Below are 13,303 nucleotides of genomic sequence, written 5' to 3'. Positions count from 1 at the left end.
AACGAAAACGCTATTAGAGACTTTAAAATTTTGATTCTTACTAAGTCTCTAGCAATTCCAGATCGGTTCCTCAAAATTTCTATTCTTGCCGAAATTTTAATTGACGTCAAACTACATGCAAACTTAAATTCCTCAAAAGGAATTGTATACGCACTTTGCTTGATCAACGTCAAAGAAGATGAAATTAAAAGCGAATCAAAATCTCAAGTTGTAACTGACGTGTACAAATTCCAAAAGCACACGGAAAATGGCCTTCGTCTCTCGGGACTAATGCTATTTACGTGTAATCGGTATCAATACCCTGAAACAGTTAATATAGCTTTTTATAAAACAAAAGTTCAAGAATATATCCCCAATCCCATAAGATGTAAAAATTGTCAATCTATCCAAACAATCTGAACACCAAATAGCTTCCCATTCCGAAGCAATTAATTGCTCTGCACAGAGCAATCGTAAACCTATCCATCGTCCACTACCACCACAAACCGTACAAAAAAACTTTTCTGAATCCAACAAAACAAATAGCAAAAACCAAACTGCTCCTAACTCTTCTATTACATTACTTACAAAAAGTTTAATAGAAAAAGAAACGTATTATATGCATACATCTGATAACGATTATGGTGAACAATTTTAAACTTAATGTCCCTAATCAAAAATCGTGGGCTTTTCTGGATGGAGAGGAAACAAGAGACTTAGGCGATCAGCATTCTTGTTCCCGCTCCAGCCAGAGAAGTTCACGACCAAATAGATTTGGATGTATTTGCAACAACAAATAACACCCAGAACAATAGTATTACAAACCGAATTAATTACTCAAATAGCAATAAGCAAATAAATATAAAAATTCGACAGTGGAACATTCACGGTTATTTCAATAACCTTGCATCATTGAACATAGGTACTCGTTCATAAGTAAAATGCTGGCTTTACATACGTCTGCATTTCCAGATCTGCATTGAAAGGAGACACAGTATTTAAGAACCACATATGTTGGATAGAGAGAGTAGATGAAAATGCAGAGATCTTCAGAAATGCAGATTATAGGAAGATAATAGCGAAGACGAACATGTTCGTCTTCATCAATGTCTCTTCTTCATACGTATGGATTTCAGGTATTATATCTATCCCCCTCTACTTTTCTGCATGCAGACGTATGTAAATCCAGCATAATCCTGAAGACATTGCTTTGCAGGAAACAAAAATTCTAGTTGAAAATACACCGTCTAAATACAAAAACTATAAAGCTTGCTTCAATGACAAACCACACAATCGAAATAAAGATGGAACTGCCATTTTTATAAAATCGAATATCCCACACACCTCTACATGTACTCCCAGTGGAATTCTTTGTCAAACTTTAAAAATATTATTCCCGCAAACACTAACAATACAAAATATTTATAGACAATCCTATCAAGTGGTATCTCAGCAAGAGTACTTTAACCTCGTAGCAAACCGTCTGCCACAAAGCATTGTGATAGGGACTTTAATACCAATAGCTTACTATGGAGCTCCCCACACACTAATAGCGCCGGAAAAACAGTGGAAGAGTGGCTACAAATTTCAGACCTAGTTTTACTTAATGATGGATCGCCTTCAAATTTTTCAACTAGAAACACTTTACCGCCATATACTTGACATTAGTTCTCCTGAAATAGCACCTAATGCAAGCTGGAAACTCACAGCTCTCTTGTAGGAAGTGACCACTTCCCAATTCTCAGACACGGGTTCTTCATATACCCTTTCCAAAAAACATCATTTCAAATATATCGAAAGGCCAATTGGGACAAATTTTCAAAGAAAGCAAGCCAAATTTCTAGTACTACTTGTTTGTCAAAATGTCAGAAACACCCCAAACCTTTTTTATCTCATCCAAATTATCGCAATAACTTTTGTAGGTAATTTGCAGGAGAGATTTGATTAGGGGTGTTTTCATAAACGTCGGTAATCTGCGTTAGTACAATCGCCTTTCTGATTTGCTGCATTAATGAACACACCAATTCTGCAGAATGTTTACAGGCCTACGTTCACAGTGAGCCTGAACAAGTTTAAGGTTGACCTAAAATGACGACAAAAACTAAAGATGAGGCTTTGTTTCTGAAGGCCTCAGCAATAATAATCCGTTTTTACCAAAATCGGATTAGCTTCCTTTTTCGAGATAATTCTCGGCGCCTAAGTTATCGTACTCGAGCCTTGCGTTCGTATGAATTTTTTTCGAAAAAAAAAACACGTTTACGGGGGGTATCTTGAATTCCAAGAGTAAATGTAAAATATACTTAGTCCTATTATTTATTTATTTAATTCGTTAAATACTAACGTTACATTACATCTTAATATTAAATTTATAAACTAAAAAAAAAAACATTAAAAGAAAAACATTAAATACAATATTACATATACATATGTACATTAAAATTGTGCATTTAAGAAATTTTGTTTGAAGTTCTTACTCTTAAAATTAACATTAAATGAAGAAATTATAAAATAGTATCTGTTGAAGACTGAAATCAGTTGATTTAAGGGACTATTTAAACCATAATTTGTTCTGCTAAATATTGGACATAAGATAATTTGTCTACGTAAATTAGCTTGACTGTAGCTGAAATTTAGACGATCCCGAGCTGATGGAGATGTTATTGACCCATTTATTAATTTTAAAATAAAACATAACTGTAAATATTGCCTATGGCACGGTAGTAACGGAAGATTGATTAACCTTAATCTATTTGCGTACGGGGGAAGTGTATAACCTGGAGACCACGGGAGAAAGCGTAGACAAAAACGCATGAACCTTCTTTGGATGCTCTCAAGGCGGTCTATGTGAACTGAGTAGTATGGTGCCCATATTACACAGCCGTATTCTAGAACTGGTCTCACAAAAGACACATAAAGTAATTTTACGACGTAAGGATCCTGGAACTCACGAGCAAATCATTTAATAAATCCTAAAATTCTATTTGCTTTTTTTACGATAAAATTGTAGTGATCATTGAAAGTTAGTTTTTGGTCAAGAATAATTCCGAGATCGGAAAAGAGGGATAATTTTTCCAGTGGAGATGTGCCCAACATATAGTCATATGTTATACAGTTCTTTTTGCGTGTAAAACACATTGTTTAACATTTGTCTAAATTTAATAAAAGACTGTTTTCATTACACCATTCTCTGAATGAATACAGATCACTTTGAAGATCTAAACAATCTTTTGTTGATGTTATTTTCTTAAAATTTTTTACATCATCAGCATAGATAAGTAGGTATAGATGAGTTTTTCAAAATTGAAGGCAAGTCATTAATATATATATAGCAATGGACCGAGGTGGCTGCCTTGGGGAACACCAGAGTTAATAAAGAATTGATCAGAAAGTTCATTTCTGAAATTCACACTATAAGATCTATTTCCTAAATAAGATGAAATCCATAATAAAAACGATTCGTTAAAACCAAGAGCTCTTAGTTTAAATATAAGTGTTTTGTGACAAAGCTTATCGAATGCTTTGCTAAAATCGGTGAATACAACATCAACTTGTTTATGATCCTGAAAAGCATCGAGGCAAAACGTGGTAAAGTGGAACAAATTAGTAACTGTTGATTTATTTTGAATGAAACCATGTTGATTGTCACAGATAATGGATCTACAGTTAAAAGACAAGACTTCACATATAATGGACTCGAAAATTTTTGGGATGACAGAAAGTTTTGCAATAGGACGATAATTGGCAATTTCATTCTTAGACCCTTTTTTGTGAACTGGTGTTATAAATGCACTTTTCCACAATATAGTAGTAGGGGAGCCCAGGAAGGGATTTCGCGTGTTACTCGAGCGCGTCAGAAAATCATATGGGGAGAAAGCTTGTACTCAGTAATGTACTCCTACCAAATATTAAAGCTTGATACAGTGGTCTGCGTTTTTGGCAGCGCGTCAGATTAGTAAAAAAAAATCGATCCTCGGAAATACTCGAGCGCTTCAGATTAAGAAATGGTAGGTTAAGTACATCAAGAAAAGTGTATATTTCAATAATCTGACAATTTGAGTGAGGCATAAGAAAATGGCGGAGGCACGAAGTTGTAAAAAAAAAACGTCACCTCGAAATACTCGAGCGCGATTAATTTTTTTTTATTCTGAAGGGCATTTTATCAGGAGCACGAAAAACATATAATCTGACGGTTTTCGTGGGGCAATATAGCCAAAATTATCGATAAAGCATGAAGTTACAGTAAATAAAAAAATGCAATTTTTTGGTTCATGTTTGTGAGTTTTTAACGTTTTTGTCAAAATATCTTAATTTTTTATCTAATTTACTTACACTTATTATGTGGATACGGATTGACCTAACAAAATCTAAAGAATTCATTAAATTTGATAAAAAATAACGTGCCAAAGGGAATACGCCCCAAAAGACATTTTATATGGAATTCACCACCGGAGAATTTCCAGACCGGTCCAACACTCAAATTTTTGTATCGAGGAATAACGTGACATTCTTAACTTTATAGCAAAAGCCCCATCTAAATATAGAAGCTCTGATCGTCTGGTCATCACGTAATGTTCTTAGATTCGGGGTATTTTTTTCTTTCGTTCAAGACCAGACTAGCAAAACTTATGACTTTAGGTACGTTTACTTTTTAATTATATAATATCATACGAAAGAAAGATTATCAAGTAGGTATCATGACCATTTTTGCTTACAGAAACACGAGATATGACGACAAAGTTGAAGAAGTGGAAACCAACCTGGAAGACGAATCCAGTGATGATGAACATTAAATTATTTATTGACCTTTGTATATAATATGCATATAATGTAAATTTTGTATTACATACAGTAGGTAATAACCAGAAGAAACGAAAAATGTTGTTTTATTCAAAAAATGTCTCATTATTTTTTTTTTTTAATTGTCAGATTAGCAATACTCCTTAACGTAATTGTCAGATTATCATTTAAGGTGACTCTGACATCGAGCTGAACCTACAGTAGAAAAATCTGACACGCTCGAGTAACTTAAGCTAACAATTTTTTTTTACATTTTCAAAATTGATTTATAAGTGTAGGCCACTTCCAAATCGTCAGTTATTCAAATTGAACACTATTTGGAGTTCACTGAACGTACCCTCTCAAAATCTGACACGCTCGAATAACTTCTTTTTTTTTATTTTTTCTACCGCTTTTTGTAGCCACCCACCACTGTCTTATCGTCAGATTAATATTTATCGGTTATGACAATGTCGATGCAAGTATACCCTATTAATATCTGACGCGCTCGAGTATTTCAATGTGACAGTTTTTTTTTACATTTTCTTAACGTGTTTATAAGCTCTTATCCCCACTTAAATGGAAAACTTCCATATACTTTTTTTCGTTTTAGAACCTAATCTTCGCAATCCAATAGGTCCCCATGGCGCTCGAGTAACTGCAAATTTAGCATCTCGGGCTCCCCTACTATAGGAAATGTTGAGAATTTGATAGATACATTGAAAAGAACACAAAAAGGATAGGTTAATTCAGACACACACTTCTTCAAAACACAAGATGGAACACCATCAGGGCCCGGACTGAAACAGTTCTCAGTTTGTAATCAAATTTAAGTTTGTTATTTGTATTAAGAGAAACATTATTAATATTAATATTTAGAGATATGTCTAACGCTGGGTGGTGTCGGTCTTCTTCCAACAGTTTAGTATGAGCGGGAATTACAACCATGTCAGTGTATATAGTATTGGAGAAAAAAACTAAGTCCAGAATTGGCTGAGTCTGCACGAGGCTAAACCATCGATGATCGAAAATTCACTTGCGGATGAAGGATTGGAAGGAGAGAAATAGTTGCAGTCAGTAGAATTTGTCCATGTCAAGTTTCGAAGATTGAAGTCACCCAAAATTAAGAGCTCGTCACTTGGTTCCATTTGTTCATATATGTTATCTATGCAGTATACATAGTTTTCGTAGGTATTGCTGTTGGATCTCGGAGGTATATACAAAGATATAATGAAAAGATATCCAAATTCCATTTTAATTTTAATGCATATTAATTCATTGTTAGAGGAATCGTAATTATCGACTAATGTGCATATAAAAAAGTTTTTGATTGCTATGAGTACTCCGCCTCCAACTGTTTGCAAATCGTTCGAGTGTCTGTCACGCCTGAAGACTTGATAAGATGAATCAAAAAGCTCAGTGTCATGAATGTATTATTTAACCAAGTTTCAGTCAGAATAATTATATCATGTGGAAGATTATTGATATTTTTGTAGACCGTGTTGATCTTTGTCCTTAGACCATTAACATTTTGGTAATAAATTAATACCTGTTGAAGCTGCTTTTTTGTTGCATTGTCCTGGTCTGCCGAAAAGGGTTCTGAATGGTAGGTGGCTTGGTTAATTTATTCTGAAACTCGTGTACTATAGTTCCAATTGGCCAAAACGATGAAGAATTTAGTAAGTGAAGCAAAGAATCTGATACTCTAATTTTAAAAGATGCATATTTAGAGTGGTTACGATGTATCATTTTCTCCACAATCGTTTTTGATAGTGATCCCAATTTACTCGTGATAAAGTTTTTTATATCAAGGGCATTCGTTGAGGGATGGAGCTTGGAAAAAAATAGGGTTTTTTCCCCTCCACAACTCTTAGGCCCGATATAATTGGAGATTCATTCTCATTTATTTCGTTGGTAGTAATTGAATTTAATATTGTAGTTCTTGGTAATGATGTTGAAGCTTGCGTCTGTTGCGATAAAAGAAATGATGAAGCTGAATGAGATGAAGATGTATAGTCTGTCGGTGTTATTTAGCTAGATGCTGACGCACAGTGGCCCATTTAGGCAAAAGTGCTTGCAATATTCATTTTTCGGGTGGGTCTATAATGAAAAACTTTTTAGATCAGTGCATTCACAAATGTTTGGAGCTCGAGTATTCGAAAAAAATTTTCAACTTGGGTTATTGGTGTGCCTTATAGAGCAGGCCAAAGTTAATAATTTTTTATTATGGAAAAAAATGTGTTTTTTTATTTTTATTCTTTGAGTGTTTAAACTAGGAAGAGGACTTCTAAAACGTTTTGATTTTTATTTTTTTTTCATATGCTGTGTAATTATTTAAACCAACAATTGAAAAAAAAAATAAAAAACTTATTTTTTAGTTGTTTAATGTAATGTTTTTTTAAACACCGTTTTTTGCACACTTTTTCGACTTCAAATTGCATAGAAAAAAAAAGATTTCTACGTAATCAAACCAAGCTCAGCTGATTCAAAATCCTTATATATTTCTTAATAAAGATCCAAAAGCTCAGCTGCGTCATTTTGCATCCAACTGAGCTAGAGCGATTTGATTTGATAAAGTCAGTCATTTTTTCGAATTTTTTCTCATGTGTAAAAATAAAATCTTGGAAAATTAGAGTTCTTTGTTTTGTATGTGATGGATTCCAATAACATGACTTTTACTTAAAAGGAAAAACATATTTTATGTATATTTACTACCTAATTTGTTTGAAAGGGTTTTATAGCTTATTTCTTTTAAACCTCTAATAAAACTTTTAATTAATATCATTAAATTCCATTCAGGTACTTTAATTTGATAAGAGCTTTTTACCGGATTAACGAATTTTCTAATTCGTTAAACCGGTAATTTCTACAGACAGGTAGTTTTCATGGGATGTCATAAAATTATAAGTAATAAAAGGATTAGAATATTTTTTGGCGCTGGTATTTATTATTAAGGTATAAAAAGATGAATCTATTGGCACCAAGGAGATGGAAAAGAGAAGAAAACAAGCGATCCAAACGCGTTTTCGAGATGAGCTTGGACTTGATGTGGATAAACCAAAGCAAGGTTATGGAAATACTAATGATGGAAACACTTCAAGGAGATTTTTTGAACAATCAGATGCAACCGCTCGAATAACTGAAGTCAATGGAGAAGTTATTATGAGGCTGAAAATAATACTGAATGTTTTGAATTGCAGGGAAGTAGTGAATGCAGTTAAATTTGGAGAGTATACTAATAGAACAGCAGAGCTTCTTAAACAAAATTATCCTGAAAAACTACTCACACCTACTCTTCACAAAATATTGGTTCATAGTCAAAATATCATCAAATATCAATCACTACCACTTGGAGAACTGTCAGAAGAAGCCCAAGAATGCAAAAATAAAGACTACAAGAAGAACAGATATCAAAACACGTGCAAAGTTTCAAGGATTCGGCAGAATGAAGACCTATTTAACATGCTTGCAACCTCATCGGATCCACTTATTTCTTCCTTAAGGCATGTAAGAACCCAAAAATATCTGAAAGAACAATACTTTCCAGAAATGATGAGTTTATTACAAATTTTCCCGGACTTAGATGATAGTTTTCAAGAAATCTAGTGTTGTTTATATGTTAATTTGCTACTTTTACCCTTTTCCACTATTTGACTTGTAATATATCACTGAAATACACTATAAATGTACTCTTGTATAAAGAAAAATAAAAAATTGCATACAAATTAAAAAAAAAAAAATACTTTTTTCCCCACTGTTTCACTCGAATTGGTTCTTTTCCTTTTTCCCCACTGAGTCACTTCACTCAGATTACTTCAGAAATTGATTTTGAGGATTGTATATCAATATACCATAGTGTTTATCACCTTATCTAAAACTTCTTACTTTAACACCAAATTCTGAAACACCCTGTAAAGTTTTTTCTTTTTTTGAAACTCACAATTTTCATAGCCTTGGAAATTTCCTTCAATTAAAAAAAAAATTGTGTCGATATCTTTATTTGTTTAGAAGATATTAATTTTGCAAGCAAAAAAGTCAAAACGGGCCACTGTGTGACGTAGGTGTCGAGTTACATCTTAGTATAGAAGTACTATCGTCTATTGGTGTTGGAGTGGGCAATGTTGGTAGAAGCAATGCAGGAGTTGGTGCATCATAATTAAAGTTAAAAGTCGGATTCGGACTAGGAAGTGCGAAAGGTGTAAATATACAAGTTGCAGGCTTCTTCGTTATCGGCTTTTCCCCAGATTTTTCATCATCGAGGTCATTATTTTTTCGCTTAGTGAGTGTGACAGTATTTGATTATTACTTTTAGCTTTGCTTCTGGTTTGTCTTTGCAGTAATTGTGGGAGAGAAGTGATATTTTCAACCTTATCGGATAAAAACTTTAGTTGATTTTGTAAATTTTCCAATTGTTTTGTGTTATGCAGAAATAGTAAAACGATTTCCTTTTATCAAAAAGTTTTATGGTGCCATATGGCACATCAGCATTAATATATTTAACATGAAAAATCTTGCGACAATTCCCACTACACATAATGGAATCTATCATGTAGTCACAGATTCTTTCGCAAAAACCACAGTTTGCCATACTGCTTCAGTTATTGTTTAATTTATGACTTAATCGAAATTACTTTATAATTTTTAGTTTTATCAATTTAGTTTTTTTTTTTTTCTTTTTTAATTTAAAATTCGTTATTGATCACCCTATGCAGTAGTTATAAGGTTTCTGGGGTTTCTGGGTCACGACAGGTGGCGCTGGGGTAAACGTCATGTGGCAACTCTGTATCTATGCTGGCGCCGCACATCAATTAAAAGATACAACTCAAATTCAAAATTATTCCCTTTTGTAACGCCAACGAACTCGGCTCTCGAACTTTCCACATAATTTTTGTTTTTCTTAAGAAAAGTTAAATAAAATGTTTTATATTTATAGATTCTTTTGAAATCTTTTAAACAAAACGCTTTTTATTTCAATCAAGACAAATAGAACAAAAACAGGTATATTTTCTCTTTTTTATTTGTCAAAGTTAGTGTCATACTTCCCCTGACACTACATTGGTGACCCCGACGTGATCGACCCAAAAAACACATCCCAAAATCATCATGGGCGATCCCACTGAGAATCCCGACGACCCTGATCAGAAGAATGAAAATCCCACAGACTCTAGCCAACAAAATCAGCCGACAACAAATGTCCATCAGGATTTTGTTTATTCAGTTAACCTGCATTTGCCCCAATTCTCATCAGAATCTCCGGAGTTATGGTTCGCCATTGCTGAGGCAGATTTCACTGCAAATCGTATTACAAGCGATGCCCAGAGGTATAATCAACTTTTGAAGGCACTTCCATTGAATTTCGCTTCCCAGTTAATAGACATTATCAGCAATGCTCCCGCCACCGACAAATACAAAGCTTTAAAGACAACAATTCTAGAACGTTTCTCGGAATCACGAACTTCGCAAATCCAAAAACTTCTTAGAGAGATGGTTTTGTCCAATAAGAAGCCATCTCAGTTATTGCGAGAAATGCGGGAGCTTGCAAAAAATTCGGTGACCGATGAGGTGTTGCACCAGCTGTGGTCTGAGCGATTGCCCGAAAAAATTCGACCATTATTAGTCATCTCTGACAACTTAAAAAATTTAAATGCCCTAGCAGAGACAGCCGACCGCATAATGGATGCAATCAATAGCACCACCGTCATGGCAGTACAAACCCGAGACTCTTCACCACACAAACAACAGAATCTAACACAATCAGATTTTACCAGACTCGAAAGGCAGATGCTTGAGATGCGTTTGATGTTGGAATGTTGCCAACGCGACATAAAAACACTACAATCCAATCAAAACCAACCACAACAACAGCAACAACATCAGCATCGCCAACTACATCAGCAAACCCATGTGTCTCGCACAAGAAACAGATCTATTACTCCAAATCGAAACGGCATGTGCTACTATCACCATCGATGGGGCAATGAAGCCCGTCATTGCACAAAGCCGTGCAAATTTCCACCCACATCAAACCAGGAAAACTAACTCCGCTGTCACCGATTGCATCAGTTGGTGACAGCATAACTGACACCACACGAAAGGAGACTCGTCTCCATATTTATGACCATTCCACTCACCGGACTTACCTAATTGATTCTGGATCGGTAGTTTCAATTATTCCATCAACATTTTTCAAACATAAACATAAACAAGACACGTTCATGCTCTTTGCTGCAAACTCATCTACCATTAACACCTATGGCACAAAAAACATTAATCTAAACCTCAATCTTCGGCGTGTGTTTTCCTGGACGTTCATCATAGCCGATATAACTACAGCAATAATTGGTGCTGATTTTTTAACGAACTTCAATCTAATTATTGATTTAAAAAATCAGAGACTAATAGATCCTCTCACTTCTCTGTCATCGAAGGGAGAATTTCTGGCAACAAAAACATACAACATCTCAACAGTGAACAAATCCGTACCAGAACCGTATTCGGGGCTGCTCAAAGAATTCATAGAAGTAACGAGACCTACACTCACCCCCAATATCAATAACAGGCACTACGCACATCGTATCAACACCAATGGTCCTCCAACGTCAGCACGATCCCAAAAACTAGCAGGTGAAAAAGCCACAGCTGCAAAAGCAATCATTTCTGAGTTGCTGGAGAACGGGGTTATTCGAGCATCCAGAAGTCCATACGCCAGTCCAATCCATCTTGTGTCAAAGAAGGACAAAACTTGGCGACTCTGTGGAGACTACAGGCAGTTAAACTCAATAACCGAGCCCGACAAGTATGCGCCTCCTCTAATACAAGATCTGTTTCCCCTTCTCCACGGAAAAACCATCTTCTCCAAATTGGACCTGGACAAAGCTTATCATCAGGTGCCCATGTATCCGGACGACATCCACAAGACAGCCATCGCCACTCCATTCGGCCTTTTTGAATATCTAGTTATGCCGTTCGGACTCAGGAACGCGACTCAGACATTCCAAAGATTCATGGATTCCATCTTCAGAGGCCTTGACTTCGTTTTTGTTTACATTGACGACATACTCATCATGTCCAAAGACGAAGAGTCACATGTCGCACACATCCGAACAGTTCTTGAGCGATTGAGATCGTCTTCATTGAGTGTGAATCTCACCAAATGCATTTTCGGTCAACCTGAAGTTAATTTTCTCGGTTTCAAAATTAGCTCTCAAGGTTATTCACCAGTCAGCGAACGTGTCGAGGCCATACTAAGTTTCAAAAAACCGGAAACCATTGAAGAGTTAAGACGCTTTCTCGCTGTATTCCAAATGCAGCTACTTCTCAACTTCCACTCAATGGTTACATACAACACTCAATAAAAAACGACAAAACAAAAGTTCACTGGACTGAAGAAGCAAACAAAGCATTCGAGGAATGCAAGCAAAAGATTGCAGACATCACACTACTTGCGTACCCGTCACAAAATGCTAAGATGACCCTCACAACTGACGCATCATCCACTGCAATTGGAGCCAAACTCGAACAGCTTGTCAATAACAACTGGGAGCCGTTGGGTTTTTTCTCACGAAAACTCAGCTCTGGTGAACAAAGATACTGCACTTATGACCGTGAGTTACTTGCTATTTTTGCTTCTATTCAGTTTTTCCAACATATGTTAGAATGCCGAAACTTTACTATCAAGACTGACCATAAACCCTTAATTTATGCATTCAAACAAAAACATGACAAAGCTCCGGAACGAAGACATCGCCAGCTGGACTATATCTCACAATATAGCACAGACATAGTCTATCTAAAAGGTGATGATAACATTGTTGCAGACGCGCTCTCTCGAGTAAGCACCATAACCATGCCAACCATTTTAAGCCCAGAGAACATATGTGACGAACAACAAAAAGATGTCCACCTACAAGAGCTACTTAAAAATCCAACATCACTGCATCTACAAAAACTACAAGCTGAACCAGGTATCCACATATATTCTGATATATCATTAGGAATTGTCAGACCATATATTCCAAAGTCACTACGAAGAACAGCATTCAAAACCATTCATAACACCTCACACCCTAGTGGCAGAACAACTTCACGGCTTCTGCGACTAAAATTTACTTGGCCCGGAATTCGAAAAGACGTATTACAATGGTCCCGAGATTGCATAGCATGTCAAAGAGCCAAAGTGCACCGTCATAACAAACTCCAACCCGATCACATCACAGTCCCAGACACGAGATTTAACCATCTACACATTGACATCATCTTTTTACCCATGGTTCAAGGTTATCAATACTGCCTAACTATGATAGATCGTTTTTCAAGATGGCCAGTAGCTGTTCCGATTAAAGACATGACCGCAGACACAGTCGCAACAACCTTATTCAATCACTGGATTGCACATTACGGATCACCTGTTACAATAACATCAGATCAAGGCTCTCAGTTCGAATCAGCTCTCTTTAATGCTCTCACCAACCTTGTAGGAACAAAGAAAACAAGAACTACACCCTACCATCCTCAGTCCAACGGTATAGTCGAAAGAATGCACAGAACA

General features: G+C 35.7%; 1 protein-coding gene across 1 annotated transcript; it reads left to right on the top strand.

Moving 5' to 3' along the window:
* The first annotated feature begins 9,858 nt into the window (after positions 1 to 9,858).
* Positions 9,859 to 10,794, top strand: LOC129905812 (uncharacterized). Its single transcript, XM_055981405.1, has one exon. The coding sequence runs from the start codon at positions 9,859 to 9,861 to the stop codon at positions 10,792 to 10,794; it is 936 nt and encodes a 311-aa protein (XP_055837380.1).
* Positions 10,795 to 13,303: the final 2,509 nt, after the last annotated feature.

The sequence above is a fragment of the Episyrphus balteatus genome, chromosome 1 (assembly GCF_945859705.1).
Source record: "Episyrphus balteatus chromosome 1, idEpiBalt1.1, whole genome shotgun sequence".
Classification (NCBI taxonomy): Eukaryota; Metazoa; Arthropoda; class Insecta; order Diptera; family Syrphidae; genus Episyrphus; species Episyrphus balteatus.
Note: the sequence above shows the minus strand (reverse complement) of the source record. Positions and strands in the feature narration are given on the sequence as shown.

What these genes read in the sequence shown, in the direction of transcription:
- LOC129905812 (XM_055981405.1), top strand. Translation starts at nt 9,859, where the DNA reads ATGGGCGATCCCACTGAGAATCCCGACGACCCTGATCAGAAGAATGAA.